Source organism: Melospiza melodia (genome assembly GCF_035770615.1).
Source record: "Melospiza melodia melodia isolate bMelMel2 chromosome 7 unlocalized genomic scaffold, bMelMel2.pri SUPER_7_unloc_1, whole genome shotgun sequence".
Classification (NCBI taxonomy): Eukaryota; Metazoa; Chordata; class Aves; order Passeriformes; family Passerellidae; genus Melospiza; species Melospiza melodia.
Window position 1 is genome coordinate 2,706,404 of NW_026948497.1, and position 27,084 is coordinate 2,733,487.

General features: G+C 54.0%; 1 protein-coding gene and 1 pseudogene across 1 annotated transcript; both read left to right on the forward strand.

Moving 5' to 3' along the window:
- The window catches only part of LOC134432688 (zinc finger protein 883-like), a 133,096-nt pseudogene that overhangs the window by 80,985 nt on the left and 25,027 nt on the right, over positions 1–27,084 (forward strand).
- LOC134432796 (class II histocompatibility antigen, B-L beta chain-like) lies at positions 10,891–13,542 on the forward strand (the record flags this gene model as incomplete). Its single annotated transcript, XM_063181709.1, has 5 exons — positions 10,891–10,975; positions 11,453–11,722; positions 12,412–12,696; positions 13,296–13,402; positions 13,504–13,542. Coding segments are annotated over exons 1-5 (786 nt in total), but the record flags the coding sequence as incomplete, so codon positions are not given.

Below are 27,084 nucleotides of genomic sequence, written 5' to 3' on the forward strand. Positions count from 1 at the left end.
TCCACGATAGCAATATCTGTCTCCCACTGCTGAGTCTGAGGATCCTTCCAAGTCATAACTGACTTTGTTGGGATGCTCCCGACGCGTCTGTAAAAACTGCCACGGCATCTAGAGGCTCCTTACTTTGAACCTTTTTGAGTGATAATTTAAACTCCAAATTAAACAATTTGTGGGCTGGCCGATTTACTGCAATACACCCAGTGTAACTGTCCAACACAAACTGAAGGTTCTCATTAGTTTGCAGCAGTTCATTGAAGGTCTTCATTTTTAGCTGGCCCGACTCCAATTCAATTGGTATGTAAATGCATTCGAAATCGCATCCTGCCAACTCCCTGATCCTCGATCTTGCTTTGACGATCAGTTTGGCTACCAGCTCCTGTGGCCTTGTCATTCTTTTGGACCGATGGTGGCTGAGAAAGACCCACTCTATGAATAAGAGCTTATCTCCCCAGCCTTGGTCCTTCAGCGTCCTGTCCCACTGGTGGATAATGCCATGGAGGTGTGGCAATTTTCCCAGTATTATGAATTTGAATGGCAAGCCCGGGTGATAACGGTGGGCCTGCCTGGCCGAAATAGCCTTTTGGATCTTCTCCAGAGCTACCTAAGCCTCTAGGGTGAGAGTCCTAGGGGAACTAAGCCCCTCTCCCCCTTTCAACAAATTGAAAAGGGGGGCCAGGTCCTCGGTAGAAATGCCCAGCCAGGGTCTCACCCAATTTAAAGACCCACACAGTTGATGGACATCCACAATGATCTGGACCTTAGTCCTTATCGCCAATTTCTGCAGCACAATGGTCCACTTGGTAATTTCAAGGCCCAGGTACCTCCAAGGTGGCATCCGTTGAATCTTGTTCTGCTGGAGCTTGAACCCTGCAGCAACCAACACATTGGTTGTCAGGTCAAGCGCACGGGCAAGGAGACTATCGTCGGGCGCACACACGAGGATGTTGTCCATATAATGATGAATCATGACGGCATCCCCGAGGGCTGCAAAAATGGGGGACAGCAGAGAAACAACGTACCACTGGCAGATCACTGGAGAGTTCTTCATTCCTTGCGGAAGGACCCGCCAGTGGTAGCGCTTGTCTGGGGACTCACAGTTGATGGAAGGAACTGTGAACACAAAACGCAGGGCATCGTCAGGGTGTAGGGGAATTTGGAAGAAACAATCTTTGATGTCAACAACAGCCAAATTCCAGTTTCAGGGGACCATTGCCGGGGAGCGCATCCCTGGTTGGAGAGACCCCATGTCTGCTATTTTTTCCTTAATTTGGCCGAGGTTGGTCAGGAGCCGCCACTTATGTTTATTGGGCTTCTTGATCACAAAAACTGGAGAATTCCAGGGAGACATAGTCTCCACGATACTGCCCTGAAGTAACTGCTCCTGAACAAGCTCGTTGAGTGCCTTCAATTTTTGTTTGTTTAGTGGCCACTGCAAGACCTGTACTGGTTCATCAGTCCGCCATTCCAGCTTCCAGGTCCGGCACTCTTCAGTGGCCACTGCCCGAAAAACCTGGGGAGCCTTGGGAAGGTCAATTTTGGCTCCCCGCTGGGCTAAAAGGTCTCTCCCCCAGAGAGGCTCGGTGTAATCTAATACGAACGGGCTCACAGAAGCCAATTGCGCGTCTGGTCCCATAATTTGTACAATGCTCCTTGATTGCTTGGCCAATTGGAGACCCCCTACATCTTGGATGGTTCCAGCTGCGTTTTGCAAGCCCCAATGTGACAGTCACTCCCGAGAGGGAATGATCGTCACATCTGCCCCTGTGTCCCACAGATCCCTCACTATTTTTCGATCTCCCCCTAAAGAAAGTTGACAAGTTAGTCGGGGTTTCTCCCTCCCCACTACCTGTGCCCAGGCCACAGTTGGAGGCGATGTATCTTGGATGATCTTTGCCAGTGTGTCTCCTCTGGCACTGGAATGGCCTGGGCAATAATCTGACCTTTGGGGAGGAAGAGTGGGGGTCGGACACAGTACAGCCCCACCACGCAACGGTCCCGGTCTGTAGTAACCAGCCCCAGGACGATGTGAAGGTCACGCGGTGTGTGCTTTGTATCACTGACAATGGTCCACCTGCACCGTCCTAATTTCCTCCAGCGACCGAGATGTTGCAGATCGGCAGACACCAGCTGAAAATCGCTGTTGGGAAGATAGATTTCCCTAGTTAGCTGCAGCCTGTAAGGGGAAGCAGAAGACAAGGTGGTAAGAACAGGGTTAGGCTACAACTCACAGGTGCTAAATGCCAAATCCGATAACAGATAAGTCAAATCCGGTAACGTGTATGGTGGCTCTCCCTTTACTCCTCCCTCCCTGCTGGATGTTAATTGGCCCGCCTTATTTTTGTCCTGGCGCAGGGAGGGGCTGCGCTCATAAGTTAGTTTTTTTGTTCGCTACCTCCCTCCCCATCCTTTTTTCTCAACTCAAGAAACCTGTGCCGCAGGGGACATTGCAGCATCCAGTGCAGCATCTTGACACAGAGATGACAACGATGGGTTGCCATCGTCCTCCTGCTGGAACCTGGTGTTAAACGTCCGTTCGCAGCAGCAGCAGCTTCGGCTTCAGGGCATTCGATGAATGGAAACTCTGCAAAAGCCACTGATGTTCTCTTGGGGCACATCTTCGGATCCTGAAGGGGAACCTTCCTCGCACAGACTTCTATCATTTGTTGGACTGTAGGTCGAGGGCTCAGGGGGAGAGACCGGATGGCCCCCCTGCATGCCACATTGGCATTCAGGTAGGCCATTAGCCTCATAACATCCTCTCTCTCTCTCGCTCTCCCAGAACCTGAGCCTCTACAAACCAATACAGTCTAACAACAAACACGAGATATGGCTCCTGTGTGCCCTGCTTCACCTCTTCCACTTCTAGCTGTGATGTGGCAGAGGAGAGCTTGTAAAAAGCACGCTCTGTGGCCTTGCAGGTTTCCAATAGCTGAGCAGAGAACAAAACCTTTGACTGCATTGCCCTGCTTGCCCAAACCCCGGTGCCCACCAGATGGTCCGTGGATAGTACCAAGCTGTCCGCATCGTGAGACATGGCCTGGCTCCCCCAGAGCACTGGGAGAACCTCCACAATCTCCCTCCCCCATTCTGCCACTCAGACCCTAAACTCCATGGGCCCCAAAAGGCTAGAGAAGAGAGCCCTCAGGTCCGCCGGCACCAGGTCTCCCGGAGAAAGGACTGAGCAAAGGAGACCCCGGAAATACTCCGATTCCTGGAAGAGCTCCCTCTGGGCCTTGCACAGTTCCTTGATCTGGGCCTGTACAAGCGGCACCCACTGGGCCTGAGAACTCCCCTCCCCACTGAGGCGGTATGTAACCGGGGCAGCTTCCAATAAAGGTGCTTGCCCTGGCTTCCGGGCATCCACCCACCCACCCCCCACCCCCCGGAACACAAAGCGTGGGAACCGGAAGGAGGAGCGTGGGAACTGAAAAGGAGGGAGGCTGAGGCGGGGCTTGGCACTTAGGAGGGGCACTGGCTTGTGCCTGGCAAGTTGGTTTTCTCCACCTCCGGGGTGGAGTTCGGAGGCGGGGTGGAATAGGGAGGAGGGTTTAGGCAGGAGTTTGCGGGAGGCGGAGCCATGGGCGGAGTAGGGAGAGGAGCAGGGGGAGGAATGGAGGGAGGGGATACAGGACAAGGGGATGGATCAAGGGAAGGATTGTGGGAGGGAGAAGGGGTTGTGGCGGGAAAAACCATGAGGTTTCTGCCATTTTGTGCTCCCTATGAGCCATCTTGAGCCAGTTCATCGAACCTGACAACCTTAGGAGTGGCAACTGAGGACTTAGGGAGAGGGGCAGAGGGATAGGGAGGAGGGCTCCGAAGAGACTGGCCAGGACTCTTCGGAGGAGGTGGCCAAGCCGGTCGAGAGGGAGCAGGGGCAAGGTGAACCCCCTGCTTCTTGTTGGCCTTAAGAATCCCTCCCAAGGGCTCCTGCCTGAGGGAAGAGGGTCAGGAATGAGGGATAGGAACACAACAACTGGGAGAACTGGGGACCAGACTTAAACGCAATGGACTTTCCTTTAGTTCCCCAGGCGGTTGGAGTGAGGTTAACACTCTGCCCACCCAGTATGCCACGACAGATAATTGGGTTTCCCCAGAGTCGACTGCCTGCTCTAATTTTGCTACAACAGCTGCCCAAAACCGTGGCTCCTTCGCAATTTCTGGGGAAACCTCGGGGAACTGAGAAAAGATCCACTTAATTAACATTTTCAACTCCTTTTTGGGGGCTTGAGACCCTCCCCTAGGCAACAAACCCTTAACAACACAGTAGACTCTCGTTTGAGTCCTGATCAGACCTGCACCCATGGTCTAACCTCTAAGAAGCACTAGACAATGCTACCTTAAAGGGATCTAGAACTCTTGATGTTGCACTCTACCCACCCAGGAAAACGAAAACTAAAGCACTTAGGTACATGCCACCGGCCCCTGCTCCCTTTGCTGTCCCCAAGTCTGGGGTTTCAACTCGAGGAAAGGAAGGATGTTGGGCAGTGAGGTTTGGCCTGAAGTCTGGGGATTCAAACCCCACGGGAAAGGAAAAATAAAAAACGAGGGGGAGAGGGCTGTCCCCAAAAGACCGGGGCTCCGCCAGGGCTCCTGGGGAGACTGCGACCAGTACCACCCGCACTGAAAGCCGCGGTGACGCCACCCCGCTCTGAAACCGTGCGAAAAGCAGTGGGGGGGGGGGGCGCGCCGCCCGGGGGGGAGGTGGATGACCGCGCCATGCCGACCTGTGTGGAAAAGCCGCCCCGCGCTGAAATACCCGCAGCAGCCGCTCAGTGCCACACCGAGAGAGCCCGAAGCCTGCCCCGGCGCCACCGTACAGGGAAACCGCGTGCACGAAAAGCAGCAGAGGGCTCCGCTGCACGGCGCAGTGGGCAGAGTCTGCCGGGCTTCCTGCAGCGCACGAAAAGCAGCAGAGCCACGCGCACGAAAAGCGGAATTGGCAGGCAGTGTCTGCCAGCCCCCTGCCCCGTGCCACGCGGTAACGCCACGCGGCGCCAGAGGAGACAGGGCAGGCAGCATCCGCCGGGCTTCCCGCAGCACGTGATCACCACGCGGGAGCTGAAACCGCTTGGGATTTCAGCCCTCTAGGGAAAAGGGTAGGGAGTGGTCCCCAGAGCAGGGCATAAACTCCAAGGGGGGGTTAAAAAGGCAGGGGGGAAACCACCAAGTCTGGGGCTTACCTGACCCAGCGGTGGCACAAGAGAAAACCCGGGCGAGTGGCTCTCGTCTTCCGAAGTCCTCCACGGGTGCGGGGAGTTCCGACTTCGGGTCCCCCAGGAGCACTACCCCTAAAACGGAGTCTGCTGCAACTGAGGGTAGTCCGGTGGCCAGTGGACTCTAAGGAATCCATCCGTGGGGTCCGTCGGTCCAAACGGCAAGGCGTCCGGCCGTAATCCAGGCCCCAACGTTGGACACCAAACTGCAGCGAGGTGTGGCCTTAAAGTCAGGTATCCGGCTGGCAGAAGGGTGGCCAACACCCAGCTGCAAATGTGGGAGCACCCCTCGGCGTCAGAAGGCTTCGGGCTGTGCTCACAGTGGATGGAATCGCTGCTGGCCAACGAGAGTAAAGAGTCCGGACACTCTTTACTTGGGGACTTGTCAGATTTATCATCAACCAGGGAGTGACAGACACCCAGGTGTTGAATCTAAAGTGTCTACCAGCGTGTGACCAAGAACAAAGAGTGCAACAGGGTTATAAAGGGGAGGAGGGATCCCAGGGAGGGGTTTACAAAGGACCAATAGGGGAAGGTAGGGGAGTGAACTTAGGATAATTGACATGAGGAAAAACCCAATAGAAACAATGTAAAGGAGGGGCCCCGGAGCCACAGCCAATCAAGTCTCTCTCAGCACAGAAGATTCTGGCAAACGAGGAGGAGTGGGGATTGATTGACTGGGCCCAGGGAGGAGAACAAATTCACATATAAGGAAACACAGGGGAGGGGAAATCATATAACAGAGAGGATTGACATAAACTGTGGCAGGAGTAACCAAGGTAACCAAATGACAGACAATATCATGGCGGGATTTGCCATGGGAACATAATAACTGACAAAGCTAAGGTGGGAAAAACTGGAAGAACCATTACAGAAAATGGGGGAGCAATTAAACAAACTAATAGAACACACTACAACAAGATATAGCTACAGAATTAGGATTATCAAAATGTTGGATTTGTGGAGGTCTACAAATGGCTGAAAGATGGCCGTGGAAAGGTGAGAGCTTAGCTCCAGAGCAATTTTTTAAATGGAACCATACCTAAATTTCTGGAACATTGAAGAGACCTGAAGGATGGATTTTAAGCCATCAAGTAATTGGAATCATTTGTATAACTCGAGAAGGAAGGAAATTTAATAAAATAATAGGGCATACTCCTTGTAAATCCACACTGGTGGTTAATATAGATAATCGTTCAAAAATTTAGTGACCTGAAAACCCCGTTGGATATTGGGGACCAATAAAAGAAATAAATTGTGAATGGGATGAACAGATTAATATATGCTGGTACAGAAGTCCTGGAGCTAACCCCCACCAATCCATCGACAGCCTGAGGTCTTATTGGGAACAACTGGAGAAAAAACTGATAAGAAATGGAAAGCCTCAGATGGGATATATTGGATTTGTGAGCAACGAGGATACAGTGTGTTACCTCAAAAATGGGGAGGAACCTGTACTTTGGGAGTAATACAACCCTCCTTCTTTGTTCTACTGAGGTCTAGGAGCAATGTGCTAGGAACTCCACTGTATGAAACCCTGTAGTGGAATAAAGGAGATTTGAATTTAAATTTTCCAACAGCAGGAGGGAATCAAAAATGGGAGGAGGACGAATGGCCTGCAGAACAAATTATAGCATATTATGACCCAGCAACATGGGCTCAGGATGGGTCATGGGGATATAGGACGCCAATTTACCTGTTGAATAAACTAATAAGGCTCCAAGCACTAGTGGAAGTGGTGTCAAATCACACCTCTGATGCTTTAAAAATGTTGGCCAGGCAATATACACAAATGCGGGCGTTTGTGTATCAAAACAGGATCGCCCTAGACTATCTGTTAGCAAAAGAAGGAGGAGCTTGTGGGAGATTTAATGAATTTAAGTGCTGTGTAGAAATTGATGATTATGAGGAAGCTACCACAAAACTTGTAGAGGAAATTAAAAGAGCAGCTCATGTGCCACTACAAAAGTGGAATTCAATCTTGAAAGCAGATTGGTGGGGTAACCTCTTTGGAAATGTTTGGAGAAAAAAGTTAAAGTTCATGTTGTTATGCTCAATTCTGGGACTTCTGTTTCTGCCTTGTATGATTTTGTAACTATTAGGCTAATCTTTTGAATCAGTGATTCAAAAGATGCAGATTACAACGTCTCTAGATTCAGAATCAGCAGAAAAAGGAAAATCAAGATCTATAATGGTATTAAAAGCTCAATCGACCCCTGTTAAAGAACAAGGACCTAAAAAGATTGAAATAGACCAGGAAATGCTAACTAAACTTGAAAGAGAGTGTGAAAGACTAGAAGCAGTAATAGAAATGCTGGAAAAGTTTGAAGATGAAAAGAGACAACAAGGAAACAAAAATTCTGAAAAATATAAAAGATATCAGGGCACAGCTTTTTAAATACAGCACAAGTAATAATGATCAAAAAGAGAAATGGGGGATTTGCGATAAATAGGTATGATTTGTGCTGATAAAAATTGAAACCGTAATCAATATTGATACAGTAATTAATATTTGAGAATAATAAAATAGTTAATAGTTAAAAGTTGTAATGCCAAGGAGGAGAGGGAGAGGAGAGGCTCCACCCCCCCCTTCCCAGCAGATGTTTTTCAAGGACCACAGGAAAGAAGCTGAAGATATAGTTGCTAAAAATGACCAAGAACCTCGGTCAGTCACAGAAAATGCTAATTATAAGGGATTTTTTGCCTTGATATGTAGATGCAGTGATACGTTAGTCTTGGCTTACATTATACTGGCTTGGTGCGCATGTGTAACCCAAAGGTGAATTAAAGGACAACGAAGAAGACTATAGGGCCTTCATCAGTGACGATCCCCAAAGACTTGTGCGACCACCAAACCGAGTGGTGGCGCATGCGTGGTAAAGGTGGTGAGGAGGGCGGAGACAAAAAAGTGACGAACAGAAAATAGGAGGAGATGGCATTGACACATGGCATATAAGGGGTGACTTTCACTTGGCAAGCTTGTACGTGAAGTGGCAAGGGTCATTGAACCCTGCCCTCCGTACCCCGTGGTTGTTTTTGCTTATGCGTTATTATTTGAACCATATTATCCCTTATTTATATATTTTCTAAACTATTTAATTAAAATTGCTGCTACCTTAAATATTGTTTGGGGTTTTTTTATGATAGGATAATTGGGCAAACATAACACCTGCAAGCACAGAAGGACACCTTCTGGGCTGGCTGCTGAGAATGCCTCGGGCAGGAGGATCCTCTGGCAACAAGCCCAGAGCCACTCTGGGCACTGAGGCCTCCGTGTCCCACAGCAACGGGAACATCACCGGGACGTGGCGCTGTTCCTGAGACATCCCAGCAGCAGCTCACGCAGAAACCGCCTGGAAGGTTCTCCTGTGTCACAAAGGAGCACAAAGAACCCTCCCAGGGCACAGCCTATGGCCTGAAGGGTGCAAGAGGAACTCGGAAAATGCAGCAAACAAGGACACCCCATAGCCCAGCCTGAACACTGAGGAGGAGCAAGGACGGCACCAAACCAAAGGAAACGTGACCTTTAGTCACTGATACTTCTGACTAAAAGCAGCAAGCCTTGTTCCCTCTGCGATCTTTGTTCTAGTTCTAAATGCAAGCAAGGTTCTCCACTCTAAATACACAGAAGGCAGGAACTGGGGAGGAGGTGGGATTAGGAAGGAGGAGGAGGAGGATGGAGAGAGGAAAAGGAGGAGCAGGAAGAGGAGGAGTGGGAGCAGGAACAGGAGGAACAGGAGGTTTCTGTACCCCCTGTGGCCGCAGCCACGGGACCATCGCCCCCAGCTCGCCCTGCAGGTGATCGGGGAGAGGGAGCTCATCCCAAATCCATTATGGGGTCCCGGTGAGGGTTTTTTATTGGGGTGTGTTTGGAGCTCACAGATTGTGAAATTGACCCCAAGTATCATCTGGTGTCCCTGGGAGGTTTTTTTCTCTGTGTGTGTAGGTTTGGATCTTGCAGGAGCCCAAAGCTGAGCCCCTTGGGGGATCTTTGGGGGCCCACGCGGCCATTGCCCAGTATGGGCAGGGGAGGACATTGGTCCTGAGGACCCCCGGGAGAGCAGAGGAGGGGAACCCCTGGGACCCCCAGAGTGGGGAGAGCAGAGAGGGGCAATCCCAGAGCTGGGGGACCCTGGCAGACTGGAAAGGGGGGGAGCCAGGTGAGGAGGGACCCCTGGGATGTCAAAGCAGAGCATCAGGGTAGAAGGGACCCCATGGACCCCCAAAAGCCCCTGGATCATCCCTAAGCAGGACGCCGGAGAATGAAGAACCCCTGGAACCATTGGACCCCTGTGATCCCAAGGAAAGGAAACCTGTGGAACCCCAAAACTGGAGAGATCAGCAATAGGGAGCCCTTGGGAGAGTTTTTTCAGGCTAAATATTGATGCGTGGAGATTTTCATGGACACAAGAATCCTGCTGAGTTCCAGATATGGACCTTGCCAGGAGGAGCCTCTACTCCAAGGCACTCCCACCTTAGTTTCCCCCAAACCAGTGTCTATCATTCCCAAGCTATGGCCAGATGGAGGAGGAGGAAAAGCCCCAGAGATCCCTCACAAGGAAGGGCTGCAAACCCAGCCCAGGTAGGTTTGAGGAGGAAAGAGCCCCCCTGAGCCAGGAAGGCGGCCGGAGATGCAGCCAGAGCTCAGAGCTGGGGGAGAAGCCTCATGGCAGGGAGAAGTCCCACAAGTGCTTGGAATGTGGGAAGGGTTTCAGCTCCAGCTCCCCCCTGATGGAACACCTGAACATCCACACTGGGGAGAGGCTCTGTGAGTTGGGGAATGTGGGAAGAGCTTCAGTGGGACCTCTGACCTCAGCAAGCACCACAAGATCCACACTGGGGAATGGCCCTAGGAGTGTTTGGAATGTCAGAAGAGCTTCAGGTGGGATTCAGAGATCGTCACTCACCAGCACTTCCACACCAGTTAGAGGTCCTGTGAGTGTCCCGAGTGTGGGAAGAGCTTCGTGCACTGCTCCAGCTCCATCCCCCATGGGAGGATCCTGGCTGGATGATCCACAGTGAGCCGCGTTGGGAAGAGCCCTGGTGACCCCTGTTCTGGGTGATCCGTGTTGGGCAGGGGGAAGGTGTTGGAGAGATTTCTTTCCCTTCTCCTTTTGCTGCTGTGATTTGGTTGGTAATAAATTCCCTCTGTGTGCCCAGGCCGGATCTGTTGTGCCCGTGTGGGATTTGCTTCGGGATCTCTCCCGCTCCTTGTCCCCACGCAGGAACCCTCGGTTCCATTTTCTGTCCCTGTGCGGCTGCGGGGGGCAGGGACAGAGCGGCTCTGGGGGTGCCTGGCATTGGGCCAGCGTCACCGCTCGCCACGGGCAGCCCTGAGATGCCGCGAACCTGGGCACGCATTGCTGGGCTCACCTGAGCTCCCACCTGCCCAGCGCCCCAAGGTTCCCCCTGCCCAAAAAACCCCCAGCCCGGGGCTGCAGCGTCCCGGAAAGGCCTCAGCCAATGGCAGCGCAGGCAGGAGGCAGTGCAGCCAATGAGAGGTCGGGGCGTTGGATTGCGTCATCGGCTGCCGGGCAGAGCCCGTGGCCGATCGCTGCCCCCAAGCGGCGGCAGCCAATGAGAGCGCGCGGCGCTGCCGAGCCCGCCCTGCTCCGGACTGGCGCTCCCAGCGCAGCGCGGCTGCTTTGGGGCTGCTGCTCCCTGCCCGGCCCCGGCCATGGGGCGAGGGGCGGCAGCTGGGGCCCTGCTGGTGGCACTGGTGGTGCTGGGAGCCCCCCCGGCTGCGGGCGCGGAGCTCTCGGGTGAGCGGGGGGCGGGAGGCGCTGGGACAGGGGGGAGAAGGAGGAAAGGGGGGCGAAGGGGGGAGCCCGGAATGGAGGGGGAGGAGGAGGGGACCCCCCAAAGGGAGAGCGGGAGGGGGTGAGGTGTGGGGGGAGGAGAGGGAGGGGTGGGAGAGGGTGGGGAAGAGGGCAAAAGCGGAGGGGAGGAACTCAAAACTGATCGCAATGGGGACTGGGGATTGGGGAATTTGTGGGAAAACGGGGAAATGGCACCCCAAAGTGATTTGGGGAGCTGCCGGAGGTGGGAGGGGAGAGGATGTGGAAGGGGAAATGGGGGAAGGGCGGCAAAGAGGAAGCGGCAGCGCGGGCAGGCGGGTCCCATGGCGGCCGAGGGGCACAGGGGGTGCGGAGTGGGGATCCGGGGTGGCCCCGGAGCTCTGGGGGTGCTGGGGGAGGGTGTTGGAGAGGCACCCCCCGATCTATGTTCTGCACACACAGGGGTGTTCCAAAGGATGACAAAGTCCGAGTGTTACTTCATTAACGGCACGGAGAAGGTGAGGTACGTCCAGAGATCCATCTACAACCGGGATCAGTTCATAATGTTCGACAGCGACGTGGGGCACTTTGTGGGGTTCACCCCCTATGGGGAGAAGTTGGCCAAGCGCTGGAACAGCAACGCGGTATTCATAGAGGACAGACGGACTGCGGTGGACTGGTTCTGCCGGTGCTGGTACAAGAATTTTACCCCGTTCCTCACGGAGCGCCGAGGTGAGCGCGAGGCAGAGCGTGTACCCTCGGGGCCTGCCCTGCCAGTGAGCCTGGAGCCCCTCAAAATCTCCCTGGGCATCGGCCCAGAGCCCTCAGCCCTCCTTGTCCCCACCCCCGGGGTCTCCAGATCCTCCCAGTCCCTCCCAGTGCCCCCCCGCGCGTCCATTTCAGCGACCCGTAAAGTTGACACTTGGCAACCAATGAGATCGCATCCTGTTCATGACTCATCTGTTGCCAGGCGGACCCGCATCGCCGAGTGCCTCGCGCCGGACTCGACCTCCCAGTGCCGCGCACTTCATTCCCAGTTCCTCCCAGTGCCACCAAGATCCCTCCCAGTGCCATTCCAGTCCCTCCAAGACCATGCCCAGTTCCTCCCCAGTCTCCCCCAGTCCATTCCCAGTTTCCTCCCAGTTCATTCACAGTTCACTCTTAGACCTCCACCCTCTCTCCCAGTTCCCCCATTCCTTCCCATCTCTCTGTGTCACCCAACTCCCTCCCAGTCTCTCCCACTCCCTCCCAGCACATTCCCAGTCCCTCCCACCACATTCCCCAATCCATTCCCTGTCACTCCGAGTACATTTCAGTCCGTTCCCACTCCCTCTCCAGCCCAGCCCAGCCCTCCCCTCTCTCTCCCAGTGCCCCCCAGCTGATCCCAGTGTGTCCCCGCTCTCTCTTTCTCTCTCTCCCAGTGTCCCCCAGCGTGTCCATCTCGCTGGTGCCCCCCTCGAGCTCCCAGCCCTGCCCCGGCCGCCTGCTCTGCTCCGTGATGGATTTCTACCCTGCTTCCATCCAGGTGAGGTGGTTCCAGGGCCAGCAGGAGCTCTCGGAGCACGTGGTGGCCACCGACGTGGTCCCCAACGGGGACTGGACCTACCAGCTGCTGGTGCTGCTGGAAACGCCGCCCCGGCGCGGGCTCAGCTACAGCTGCCAGGTGGAGCACGTCAGCCTGGAGCAGCCCCTGAGGCGGCACTGGGGTACGAGGGAGCCCCTGGGGGCGCTGGCAGAGGCGCTGGGCTGTGCTGGGAGGCACTGGGAGGGAGCTGGAGAGAGCCGGGCTGGAAGTGGGAGAGGGGCTGGGGGCTGGGCAAGGGCTGGGAAGGGGTTTGGGGGATGCTGAGGAGGGTGGGATAGGCTTGGGGGGATCCTGGTGGGCACTGGGAGGGAGTTTAGGGGTGCTGGTTGTGACTGGGAGGGAGTTTGGGGGTGCTGGGTGTGACTGGGAGGGATCGCAGCGAGCCCGGAGGGGCTGGAAGGAGATCGGCGATGGCAAAGCGGGGCTCGCCATGAGCTCGGTTGTGCTGGGCACAGCCTGGGAGGGCTCTGGCTGAGTCCTGCTGGGGCTGCCAAGGGACTGCAAGAGGCTTTGGGGGTCCTGCGGCGCTGGGGGCAACTGGGAGGGGGCTGTGGGGTGCTGAGAGGGACGGGAGGGGCTTTGGTGGCTCCTGGCCAAAAAGGGATCGGGGGGAGGTTTCAGGGGGTCCTGGCTGAGCTGGGGGCCACAGGGAGGGCGCTGGGAGGAGCTCGGGGTGTCGTTGAGAGGTTTTGGGGGTGCTGAGCCCTGTGGACCCCCCAGAGATGCCGCCGGACGCCGCCCGCAGCAAGATGCTGACGGGCATCGGGGGCTTCGTCTTGGGCTTCGTCTTCCTGGCGCTGGGGCTCGGCTTCTCCCTGCGCAAGAAGGTCAGGGCGGATGCCGGGGGTGGCGTCCCCGCCGTGGCGGAGCGTGTGCGCTCCCGCCGGGGCCCCAGCCCGGTGTCACCCCCTTTTCTCTGCCCACAGAGCTCCTGAGCCGGCAGCGGCCGCAGCCTCTCCCCGTGGGCTCGGGCCCGGCCGGGACCCCCTGCTCCGTCCCCGCTCCGCTGATTTTGGGGGGTCCCGTGTCCCCCCAGCCCCGCTGGCGCTCTGCCCCCGCCCAGTGCCTGCTCCCAGTGCTCCCAATAAAGCTTCCCAGTTGGGCTCGGGGCCGTTTATTGGGGTGATGGGGAGGGATTTGGGCAAAGGGAGGGATACAAAGGGTGGTGGCTTGGGAGAGTCTGTCAGAATTTTCCCTCATCTGCCTCACGATTGTCATTTGAGGACCACTGAAGAGAAGACCCCCGCCCCCCATCTCCTCTGTAGGAGAAAGTCACATACCACAAGACCCAGAGACCCCAGAGCACAGTGTTCAGTTACTGTTTTCACAGCTGTTGTTTGCTGTGTGCTACACTGAGCCCAAGGAGAAGAAGAAGGGGCACCGTGCCCTTTGTGCAACAACAGCCTTGGGAGCTGTCCCACCTCTCGGCCTGGCTGGACTTCTCCTGAGTTTCAGGTGGTCCCCCCACAGAAGACCCTCACCTGTTTTACAACCACCATGACAGACAGACTGAGATGTAAGGAGCCTCTCCATCAAGGACTGAGACACGGAACCCCCATGTGAAAAGGCCCTTCTGCTCCTTCCAAGGACCGGGACTGAAACCCCCAGCCCGGGGCAGGTGTGTGGGGGAGGCAAGCTGACCAAAGCGAGATGTTTGCCTGCAGGTTGTGACCCCTGCACCAAGAAGACAATGGCTCTCGTTTACTGCTGAGAGCATGGACTACCGGTTACATCTATTCCTTATTGTATCTGCTTCCCCATCCTCACAATTTCCAATAGCGTTACCATAATAAAAACCCCTGAGTTAGCGAGAGACTTTGAGATCTCCCCGAGGTAACAGTGGATCCTCGACTGGACTGGACCAAAGGACTTCGTCTCTACGTTTGGCAGCTCTATCCCCTCTTTCTCTCTATCTCTCTTTTGTCTCTCTCTTCCTCTCTCTTTTTCTCTCCCTTAATCCCTCTATCGCATTTTGCTGTGCTCATTCAATAAAGGTGCATTTGTTTTGATTATCATTGCAAACCCCCCGTACTGTGTCAGTTCTTTTTGCACCCTGAGATCAAATCCACGAACCATCACAGAACCTGTCCGTGAGGACGGATCGTGACAACCCGAGGACCCCTCCTCAAATTCCCCTCCAAAGCCCCCCCAGCACCCCCCCGCTAAAACCCCCTCAAGTTTCCCCCAGACCCTCCCCAAATCCCCCCCAAGCCTCCTCAAGACCCCTCCCCAAATTCCCCTCACGACCCCTCCAGGACCCCTCACCTGTCCCTGCGCCTCCTCAGCAGCTCCCGGAGCCCCCCGTCCTCTCCCAGCGCCTCCCCCGCTCTCTCCAGCGCCTCCCGCAGGACCCGCCCGAGCCCGGGGCGGCTCCCGGGGGTCCCTGAGGGGGTACCGGGGGCGGGAGGGGGAGGGGGCGCCCGCTCCATGCCCGGCCCCGGGGTCAGGGGGCGCTGCTTTGGGCTCAGCTCTGATTGGCTGGTACACGCGGGGAGGGCGGGAGTTGCTATGGGGAGACGCCCGGTGATTGGTTGGTTTCGTAGAGGGTGTGCTGATTGACAGGATGGGGCGGGGCAGGCGGGCATTGCCGACGGGAGGCGCCCGGTGATTGGTTGGATAAAGGCAAAAACGGCGGGACTTGCTGAGAGGAGACCCGCGGTGATTGGTTGGTTTGGGGCAGGGTGCACCGCTAATTTGGGAGATGAAGGGCGGTGATTGGATGGTTTGGGGCGGGGCACGTCACTATTGACTGGGAAGAGTCACGGATTTTTAAGGGACATTCCCGGTTTTTTGGGGAAAAACTCTCAGATTTTTAAGGAAAAATTCCCGTGTTTTGCAGGAGAAACATTGACGGATTTTTTGACCCCACATGACCTCAAATAACCTAAATAACCCCAAAACACTCGAAATAAACCCCAAAGAACCTCCAAAAAACCCTAAACAATAGCAGAAAATGCCCCAAATAACCCCAAAAAAAACAAACAACAAAAAACCAAATTAAACTCAAAATCCCCCAAATGATTTCAAGTACTCCTTGGAATCCAGTGGGAAAAGGGCTGATCCCCTGGGAATCCAGGGGAAAAGAGCTGATCCTCTTAGAATCCAGTGGGAAAACCTTGATCTTCAAGGAATTCAGTGAAAAATAACGGGGATCCTTTGGAATCCAGTACGAATAGGGCTGATCTTTTCGGAATCCATTTCTTACCACCCAAAGACAGGGCACAGGAAGGGCCGTGGAGTTTTTATAGGGTATCCAAACAGTGGAGTTGGGGTTTGGGTCAGGGGAGGAGTTCTTAGCAACACAAGAAGGGTGAGATCAAATTCCTGCCTCTTAGCAACAGCAGCACGCCACACAGAAAACATCCCCAAATCCTAAATTCCCTCTAAAACAACTGAGAAATTATGGAACTTCAGATATATTCAATCAATTTCCTTCATTTAACCCAGTTTTGGGTGCTTTTAAAGGATGAAGGTGACGTAGAGGAAAATTAAGGCCAAACAAAAAGTAGAAGCAGCCAGGTGTGTTCCCAACATGGATCACAGGGAATGTGAGTGACCAGGGCTGTGCCCAAAGTGCCTCCTCCAGTGGGGGATGGAGCTGGAGCAGCGCACGAAGTTCTGCCCGCACGCGGGGCACTCGCAGGGCTTTCCTTAGTGGTGCCTCCGTTGGTGTTTGGTCAAGCCAGAGCTGCTGGAGAAGCTCTTCCCACACTGGGGACACTCGTAGGGCCTCTCCCCTGTGTGGACACGTCGGTGGTTGGTGAGATCGGAGTTCCACTTGAATCCCTTCCCGCAGTCGGGGCATTGGAAGGGCTTCTCCTCTCTGTGAATCCAATAGTGCTGGAGGAGATGGGAGCTGGTAGGAAACCTCTTCCCACACTTGGAACACTCGTAGGGCCTCTCCCCAGTGTGGTTCCTCAGGTGCTTGATCAGGCTGGAGCTCTCTCTGAAGCACATCCCACACTCGGAACACTTGTACGGCCTTTCTCCAGTGTGGATCCTCTGGTGCCTGATCAGGCTGGAGCTCAGGTTGAAGCTCTTCCCACACTCCCCACACTTGTAGGGCTTCTCCCCAGTGTGGATCCTCTGGTGCCTGATCAGGTCGGAGCTCAGGCTGAAGCTCTTCCCACACTCCACGCACGTGTGGGGCTTCTCCCCATCATGGAGCTGCTCACGGAGCACCAGCTCCGAGCTCTGGCTCCGTCTCCGGCCGCCTTCCCGGCCCAGGCTGGCTCTTTCCCCCTCAGATCCCCGCCGGCTGCGTTTGCAGCCCCTCCTCGTGCAGCATCTCCGGGGCTTTTCCTCCCCATTGGCTTCCTGCGCCGTGGAGCCGCTCAAAACGGCCTCTTCCACCAGGTTCTGCCGCGGGCATTTGTCCTCCCTGCTCCCCATGCTCAGCTCCTGCTCTGGGGGAGGAAGGACAAGGACAGGATGGGATTTGCCTCCGTGCCACAGGCAAGGGCAAGGAGATCCCCCAGGGCTGAGCTGCAGCCGGGGCTGTGCTGGGCTGGGAGATGGAGCAGCACAGAGGGGAAAGGGGCACTCATCGCCAGCTCAGGGCTGTGCACAAACCACCAACAGGACTGGACTGCTGGGAATGCGTCCTGAGCTGTGTGATTTTCCAACCATTTGTCTCATTATTTGATTATGACAATGGGAAGATGGCTGTAGCTCACTTCACAGGTAGCAGACAAAGGACTTCATGTTAAAACTTACTTTAAAAGGTTTTTGACCAATCACACAAAGCAAAAGCATATTGACTGTAGTTCTATCCAAGCACTACAAGCACATTGAGGGTTAAAAAAATGCTTGCTTATTTAAAGTACAATACCTGCTTGTAAGCCTTAAAAAACAATGCACAGAGCTCCAGTATTAAGCTTGGAACTTCCTAATATCTTGCTAGATATACTTTTCCACAGGTTAGGGAGTTATTCTAGGTAAGTGTTAATGCACAGACCATTGTTCTATTTCTCCTTACTTTCCACTTCTTATATAATTTTTCTGCTGATCAATCTATTGCCTGCTACAAAGCTCAAATCAGTTCTACTGTCTCTGAGGTTTGTCTTTTGCAGCTTTCTCAAAACCATCTGATTTTAAGCATTCCAGACACACTGACTTCTTCCTCACCTGCCTCATTGTCCTGGGCATCTTCTTCTTCCTTGCAGCCTCCCAGGAGTTGGAAATGGAAAATCCTGGTTTCGGGAAAACAAGGGATGAGCACGTTGAGTTTGAAGGTGCCTCTGCCCAAGTCCATCTCTACATGTCACTGACACTCTGGGCTCCAGAAAAACCTCCCAAACACCAAGATTCAGCCCTGAAAAAGCCTCCCAGGAGTTCCCCGTCCCTGGTCCCTCCCCTCTGGTGTTCGGGGGTTCCCCCCTGTCCCAGCTGCTTGGGGGTCACGCTTGGATTGGGGGACCCCTTGTGCCCGGTGCCCGCCCTGCCCAGGCTGCTGGCAGTCCCAGCAATGCCAAAAGCTCCCCCTGCTTCGCTCTCCCCATTTCAGGATGCCGGGGCTGTTTGGGCTCCCGGGCTCCCTTCTCCCCTCATTCTCTGCTCTGGGCTGCAGCGACTCCAAGGAGTCCCCCCTGCCCCTCTCCAGGCTCTGGAGGCTCCCGCCAATGGCGGCGCTCCCCCCTCTCTGGGCTCCCCCCTTTGGGCTCCTGGGGGACACAGGGCTCTGCTCCTCCAGGCTGCCTCTGCCGGCAGCCGCCACCGCCACCCCCCGATGTCCCCCCAAGGGGCCTTTTCCGCTCAGCCTTGGACTTCTTCATTCTCCAAACATCCCCCCAAAAACCCCAACCCAGGGACCTGCAGGGATATCCAGCCAAGCTCCCCCTCTCTGCTCACCGGCGTGATTGGGGGGGACGATGATCCCACAGGTGGGGGCTGCGAATTCAGGCAGGGATCGACTGCCTGGTTCCCTACCTCGGCTCAGCCTTGATCTGCCTTTGTCCCTCAGCTTCTTCCCGCTCCTCCTCTTCCTTCCTCCCTCCTCCTCCCCCTCTGTCTTACCCCCACCTCCTTCTCCTCTTCCATCTCTCCCATGCCATCCCATCTCCTCCTCCTCCTTGCTAGCCCCCCCTCCTTCCCCTCCTTCCATCACTGCTCACTCTCCGCCTTCATCGCTCCTCTTCCATCCCTCCCCCTGCTCCTCCCCTCTAACCCCACCTCCTCCTCCCCCTTCATCCCTGCCCTTCCGTCCCTCCTCCTCCTCCCCCAGCAGCAGCCACACCCTCGGTGCCCCGTTCCCGCAGCCCTCGCAGCCCGCGGCAGGAGCGGGGATGGAGCCAGGACAGGTCGGGATGGGCAGCGCGGGGCTCTCGGCTGCTCCAGCCGCTGCAGGCGGGGGGAACCCGGCCCGAGCCAAAGGAGAGGAAAACTGGGCAAACTGGGGGCAGAGCACAAAGCTAAGGATGTAGGAGAAAATGGAGATGAAAGAATTACGTTAATATTAACTCCAAAAGAGTTAAAATTGGAAATTCCAAAGTTTAGGAAAGCCGAGAAAAAAGATTTAAACACGACAGGAAGTGAAAAAGATAAATCAGGGAAATAGAAACTTCTTGATGGAAGACAATTACTTAATAAATGTGCTTCTAGGAAAATATTAGAAGACAGGCATCAGAAAACCCACTGGGGTACTCAAGCTTTGTGCGATTATTTTTTAAGGAACTATGGGTGCACTACGATTTTTGAAGTTGCAAAGCAAGTAACTGAAAGATGCTTAATTTGCCAAAGGATAAATAAAAAGGTGATGAGAAAAACAAGATTAGGAGGTCGTGAGTTAGCTCATCGATCATTTCAATGTATCCAAGTAGAAGTTTAGATTACTTAGGCTCTGGATTTATTTGTAAAAAAAACCATTTACATAGAAGACAATATGCAATATCTTAGACACGAGATTTTAGAAGAATAAAAATCTTTAAAGTATGAGTAACCTCCGAGAAAAATAAAAGAGGAAATGAAAGGGAAGGGAAAAAGACGAAAAATCAGAAAGATAGTGGGATCCTCTGCAGGTCTTGCCCCCTCCGTTCACGGCCCAGGCGCCTGTCCCGGGTCCCGGATCGCTGCCCGCCTCAGCTCCGCCTGCCCCGGTTTCCATCCCAGGTGGGGCCTCACTGCCCAGGGAAGCTCCACCTGCCCCGGCGCTGTCGCTCAATTTGTGTGCCCTGCTCCCACTGCCTGGCCTGCGGCTGCTCTGCCGGCCATGCTGGGGAAGATGGGGGTTGCTCTGTCCTGCCGCCTGCTCCAAGGTCACTGTGCCCACCCCACCCAGGGGGGGTTCCCAGCCATCCCATCCCCGGCTGCCCTGCCCGTGCCACCTGCGCTGGGCACCGCCGCTGCTGCCGGGCTCTCCCACTTGCCTTTGCTCTGCCGGCAGCTGCCAGATCAGCCGCCATCAGCCATGTGGGGGCTACCCACGCTCCGCCTCGGGCTCCACGGGAAGATGCCCCTCTGACGATTCCGGCAGCAGACCCTGCCCACACTCCCACCAAGCCTCAGCGGGATATCCTCCCCTGACCCCGTCCTGCTCTGAGTTGCGTTCCCTTGGTAACCACAGCTCCGGCTGTTCAAGGAAACCCTGTCTCTCTAGGGGAAGCACCTTATCGAAACACTAGGAGCTCAGTTAAAAGACAACCCTCTCCAAATTCTTTCTCAAAACACGGGAGAAAGGCTATAGAAGGGATAATAGTGAAAGAGTTAGATGAAGGGATTGCTCTATTCCCGTTCAGAGAGGTTCCCATGGGAGGGATGTGCTGCCCCGCCCAGTGGGAGCCACCAGCGCCCCTGCCGGCCGTGCCCGGAACTGCACCCAAGGGCAAAGCGCCGCAGCCCAAAGGCCGGGACTGGGTCCGGGCTCTGTTTGCTGTCAGTGCTGCAGCTGTTGGTGTTTGTTTGCTTTATTATACACACTAGTAAAGAACTGGTATTCCTATTCCCATATCTTTGCCTGAGAGCCCCTTGATTTCACTAGTCTAAAAATGAAGAGGGAGGGGGTTTGCATTCTCCATTCCAAGAGAGGCTTTTTCTGCCTTCCCGAGCAGACACCTCTCTTGTAAAGCAAGACAAGCACCCACAGGCACTAAGGGGGCTGCAGGAGGGGCACAAGAAGGCCCTGCAGCACTTGGGCACAAAGGCACAGCAGGTGAGTGCAAGAAGGGAGCAGCAAAAGGCCAAGCTGAAGGCAAAGGCCAGGGCACAATTCCTACAGCCCCCAAGGGATCAACCCCAGGGCCCAAGGGGGCCCCAGCACCCAGGGCACGGGCTTGGCCACAAGCACCTGGCAGAGGCATTGCCCTCCTCGGCAGGGGAGAGCCCACCAAAACAGCCCCTGGCAAGGAACCAGGGCTCCAGCTGCAGGGCACAAGGACACTGCAAGCACAGACAGCAGCACCCGCAGGACCAGCAAGTCCACCCCTTGATGGACATGGATTGGCAGGGCTGTCACAGCTCCCATCATACCAGGAACCCTCCACACTGCAGCCCTTGAGAACATTCAGGTGGGTGTGCATTGAGAGGAGGCATTTCCTGATGGACACAGGGGCCTCTCAATCCACTCTAAATCTTAGACTGAAGGGGGAAAATAGCAAAGGAATGTTTTAATTTTTAAGGGAATGAGTGGGAAAGATGAACAGGTATGATTTGTTCAACCACTATTAGAAGCTGTGGGGGACAGGTCAGAAATAAATGAATTGCTTTTTCTTCCTCCTGTGATTGTAATTAAATAGGAAGGAATTTGAGAGCTGGATTTTAATACTGTAAAAGGGATACAGAAGCTAGTTCTGTACTACTTTTGTGCCAAAATGTGACAAGGCCCATGCTGATGTGAACCTCAAAGTGTGGGCAGCCCCAGGGAAAGAAAGAAAATTAGATATGGAGCCTCTACAAATTACTGTAAAGCAACCAGGACAAGGAATACCCTGTTCCAAGAGAGGGAAGGAAGGGCTCACAACCCTGTATTGAGTCCCTGTTAAAGGCAGGGCTTTTGGAGCCAAGGATGTCTCTCTACAACACTACCATCCTGCCAGTCAACAAACTGGATGGATAGACAGGAGGAGGAAACACAGAATTTTCAAGTGTTAAAATGAAGATTAACTGAGGCAGTTTTCCTGGGCCTTCCAGACAGGGAAAAAGAATTTGAATTATAGGTGGATATTAAACAGGGTCTTGCCAAAGGAATTCTTGTGCTAAAATATTTAACTCTATATAGAATCTCCTATAGTTCAGGTCTGGCATCAAGTTAAAGCTCCGACAACCAAAAAAGCCTCTACATGGATGAGCAGGGCTCGGTTATTACAGTATGAAACTTGTTCAATAGCACAGGAGGATTTAGAACTGAGGCCAGGGCAAGGGTTTAACCCAGCCTCCTGTTTGAACAGCCTGGAGAGGGGCTGGCAAGGAACCCAGGACTGCACTCAAGGGACAGAGCTCCAGACCCAGGCTGGGACAGACTGATGATGGGACATTCCCTGGCCTGAGGGAGAAAATGTGGTTGTGGCTGGCTCTGCAAGGGCAGCAGAAGGGAAAAGAGCTACAAGACAGGCTGTTATTAAGGAAGGGGAATCAGACACAGCGCAGGTCACCGCACCATGCTCAGCTCAACCCACGGAGCTGTGGGTGCTTGTGAGAGCCTGGCACTGAAATGCCCTGAGCAGGAAGGCTTCAATATCTTCTGCTGACACCATGGCACCTAACAGGGGGGCAAAAGCAATTCTCACTGCTTCAGCAACCACTGGAGCAGATATCAAGGCACATTCTCCCACAGGAAGCTGGGCTGGCACAGAGCCTGCACTGGCACTTTGCTGCTGCCAACACCCAGCCAGGACATTGGCTCCTGCCCAAGGAGTGCAAAGCAGCACCACTGGTGGCCAAGGGGCCCATGCCAAGTGTCCCTGAGGGCAGAAACAGCCGCCAGCACAGCTCAACACGGGGGGACCCCTCAGCCTGGCCTCAAGGGCTCTGGAGCTCCGGAGATTTGCACTTCCCGCCTGCAGCAGGAGGATGGGAGGCCGCCCCTGAGCCTGCCCTGAAGGCAACGCAGCAGCAGCCAGGGCTCCACAGCGGGCCAAGCCCCTGCGCCTGCCCACAGATCCTCGCCTGGAATCCTCTGCAATCCTGGCCACCATCCTCTGCCATCTCCAGCCCCTGGGGCCAAGCCTTGCTGCCACTGCTGCAGCTTCAGCGCTGGCTGGGCTTGCACTGCCACAGCTGCTGGGGAACACCACGGCACAATTCCACTCTGGGCCTCAATGACACCCACACTCTGGGCTGTCTGCCATTGCACTGCTGCAAAACGTACTGAGTTTGGTTCTTCTAAGTCTTCTTTCTCTGCTCAGGCTTGGTTTGTCTTTGCCTTGGGGAAAGGAATTTTAAAGCTTTTATTTAAGGGGTGTTTGACCACTCAATGGAGATGAGTTTAACACCTGAACAGACTGGGAACAGCCCAAAAGACACCCACAGAGATAACGACCAGCAACAAAACATCAACATTGCCCAGCAGCAGGAAGAGAAGCTTCATTCCAGGCAGCCTCCAGAGGAGCTTTAGAAATGCAAAGGAACACTGCTGGGCAAAGTGTGGACAACGTACCTGGGTCTCTTGCCCGGGGCAGGAATTGGGCTGATTCCCTCTGCCCCTCACCCCAAGCTCTGCCTGCTGGCACTGATGGAATTTGCACAGCTCAAGGCAGAGCCCAGGGGGAGGATATCTAACCCTGCAACAGAAACGGGTGAAGCTGCAAAGGGAAACAGCAAATGGAGAATGTTGGGAAAACTTCACTATAAACAAATGGATGGAATCATCCCTCTGCCCACTCCAACATGTGCTGTAACTGTCTGTATTATGTAGGGTATATTAGAGCACTGGGGATTTTTTACTACCAAAAATTCAGGGAAATCAGTTGGGAATCCAAGGATTTGATGATTTAATTAGAGAAAGGCAGTCAATTGATGCAGCCCTGGCTGGACAGAGCGGCCAAAAACAGGGAAAAGATGAACGGCCAGCAGAACAAATCCTACAACACCATGGACCAGCCCCTGGGAACTCGAACCAATTCATATCAGGAGTCACAGAACCCATTTCTCATTTCAATGGCATCATTAGATTACAAGCTGCCCTCGCAATAATAACGAAACAAACATCTGCAGCTCCTGACCTTCCTGCTGACCAACCCACTGAAATGAGGAACACAACACCTAACCATGGGATGAGATTAGATCATCTCTTAGCAGAAAAATAAGGGTTTGTGGAAAATTAAATGTCTCAAACTGCTGATGGGAAACAGATGACAAAGGAAACGTGGTGAAAAACAAAACAACAACGGAAACAAGAAAGCAGCTCATGTATTGGTCCAAACATGGAAAGGATGGGAATGGGACACGGTTTTGTGGCTCCCTGGCAGACCATGGGTTAAACGAATGCTGTTTCTCCTCTGATGTGCTACTGCAACTCTCATCTTTTTACCATGCTCCACACCTTGAGAGTGCAGCTCATTCAGCAGCTGAGTGAGGGGCCAGGGACTTGCAGATAAGGAAGTAAGGGACGAAATCACCAGCTTCAATAAATGTTACTAATGAACATGGACTGCTGCTCACAGGAAGACCGGCTAAACTCCTGAACTTCCAGAAGAACAAGGATTTAACAGAGCCGTGAATATCGGCCGTTATACAAAAGTGGGGGTGCACAATAACGAGGACATGCAGTTGGCAGATGGGGAGGTCTGAACCTTCCGAGTATCTCAGCCAGGGGGCAAAGGGAGAGGGAGATGAAGCCGGGAAAATGAGGATAAAAAGGAGGCTGCGAACTACAACAATGGCAGAGAGCGCACGGCAAATGCCCCACGGCCTCTCCCTCTGCTCAGCAATAAAGTCACTTTTACAGGACTCCTCTGTCTCCTCTGCGCACAGAAACCTCCGGCCACAGCAATTTCCCCGCACAGCCCCGGGCACGGGGCAGCCCCCTCTGTCCCAGCCACAGCAACCGGGCAGAGCCAGCGCTGCTCCGCCAGCGGCTCCTGCCGAGGCAGCGGCCGCAAGGAGACCGCAAGCAGCCGCTCCCGCAGCGCCCTCACGCCAGCGGCAACACGCGCCGGACACAGCACAACGAACCCGCCCGAGTCCCCTGCCGCCACCGAGGCCCGCAGCCAGCCCCGAGCCCCCGCACAACCCAGCGCGGCTCCCACCTGCGCTGCGGCCGCCTCCGAGCTCCGCCGCCGCCTCACCGCGCTCCGGCCGCTGCCGCCGCTCACGGGCCGCACACACGCTCCGACAATGGCGCCGCTGCCCAGCCACGGCCGCCCTCAGCCCGCCACCGGGGCCCTGCTCCGCCCCGCTCCCACCAATCAGCGCGCCACAAACACGACTGACGGCACCATCGCCCAATCCCAGCCAGGGGCGGGCTCTGCACACAGCACAGCCCCGCCCCGCGCTCTCAGGGCCCCCCGGGCTGCGTGAGGGCAGGGCCGGAGCTGAGGAGCAGCCCTGGAACGGGCCCGGGCCCAAGGCGGATTGAGCTGAAAACACAAACAAACTTCTCCGCAGCTCCCGCCACGGCTTTCCCGGCACTGCGGCTCCGGTGGCTCCGGCTCCGAGGAAAGCTCTCAGTTTTCCTACCCCTAATTAGGCGCATTAGTGCACCGCTTTAATTTACCACAAGAAAAGGAAATCTGCCCAAAGCTCTGTGGATGAGTGGAGGAAGGGAGCTATTTCTGACAGAAAACTCCCAAATCGCAGACCAGAATAATGAGAACTAAGTGAAGACCCTTAAATCCACTTTTCCTTCCATGCCTCCATTGTGAAAAAGACCCATCACTTTAAAAAAATAATTTAAAGTTTAATAGTAATAAAATTGTTATAAAAATAGTAATATAATTAGAGTAATAAAAATTTGAACAATTGAGATTAGGGCAATACGAGACAATAAGAAGAAAGGTACGGAGGACCGGAGGACCGGGTACCTTTTTTGAGCGAAATAAGCCCGAAAAAGGACACCCATTAACAGAGGATTAACCCTTAAAAGCAATTGCCTGTTGCATATTCATACACCTCATACATGATGCATGAATTCCATTCAAACAAAGGATTCTGTCTGGTCAGTGTCAACTTCTGCCTCCTAATCCTCAGCGGCGTCTTCATGGCTGAGCAAGGCGGGAAGAAGTTCGTTTCTTCTGATAAGAGAGCAGTAAATTCTCTTTCTCTGAAAGATTTAGGTGTCCTGTGGCTGCTATCTGGTGCAAGTACCTCATTCCTTTCTTTAAAAAGTATCCCACATACATTGAAATAAACAAGGGCCAGGAGACTTCTTCTCCTTTTAAAAGCCTTTATTAATAGTGTTCAGCTCAGGATTGGGCGGCTCGACGGTCGGCAGCATCCGTCGTCTCTCCCAAGGCGACTCAGAGGAGGAGGATATGCACAGCTCTGTCCACCAGGGGCAGAGCTGGGGAATCAGATCCTCTTGGGAGCCTTTAGGGCCTCCTGATCCCATTAGATGGTGCCCCTCCCACTCCGTCAGCTTGGTCTCACCGCCGGGGTCAACTCTCTCGGTCAGGGCAAGAGGCTCCGAAGGTGTTCCGCATCTCTGCAGGCTCAGCACTCGGCTCCTCACGTCCAGACATCACTCCAGTCTCTCAGCTCTTAGGCGGCTCGTTGTTTTTGGGGTTTCTCCATGAGTTTGGAGATGGGGGTCCCACAAAGCATTCTGGTCTTGGGAGTCACTTTGCATAACCCCCCCACCTTCTCAGGTGTCTTCCCTATTCTGAGAAAGGTAAAACTTAGCCTCGGGCAAGGTCCCCACCCAGGAGAAGGGCCATTACCTCGCCCCAGCCAGGGCTTTTACTAATACAAAAACAACCATTAACGACAACGACCCGTGATTACAATAACAAAGGCAGCAGCCCAGCAGTAGTGGTAACTTTTTCTCCCAGAAAAAAATATTAACCGAATTTTTGTTCATAACAGTCCCCCCTCTTTCTTTGATCGAGCTTAAATTCTAAGCTTGCATCAACTCACAATTTTTTTGTTTTGAATCTACTATAAATCTCTTGTGCACTTTGGTAATCATGGTTACTTAACCTTGTTACTGTCCTTGGTTTCTTCAGGTTGGTCTGCATGGCAAGTACTATTCTACTAAAACAGATAAATAAGCATAGTAAAAAGAGCAATCTTCCAAGTACACACACAGTGAGAAAAAGTATTTTCCCATACATCCTTTTTGAAAATCTTTAGGTTCTCCCACCCACTGGGATCAAGTGTAGGAGTTTGTTCCTCATTATTTACACATGCTAACCTTTTTATTTCGTTTGAAATGTTCCTAATAATTGAATTCTTTATTTTTAATACTGCCTGGAGCCAGATAACTTTGTTTAACATAGATATTGGAATACGAATTTGGCTTTTACAATTTTGGATTTTCTCTATTTCTATTCCACTTTGCCTGTTCTGTTTAATTTCTCCCAAATCATTATATATAGGAACTCCCAAACTTGATCCAGTTTCTTTGGGTAATAAGAAAATT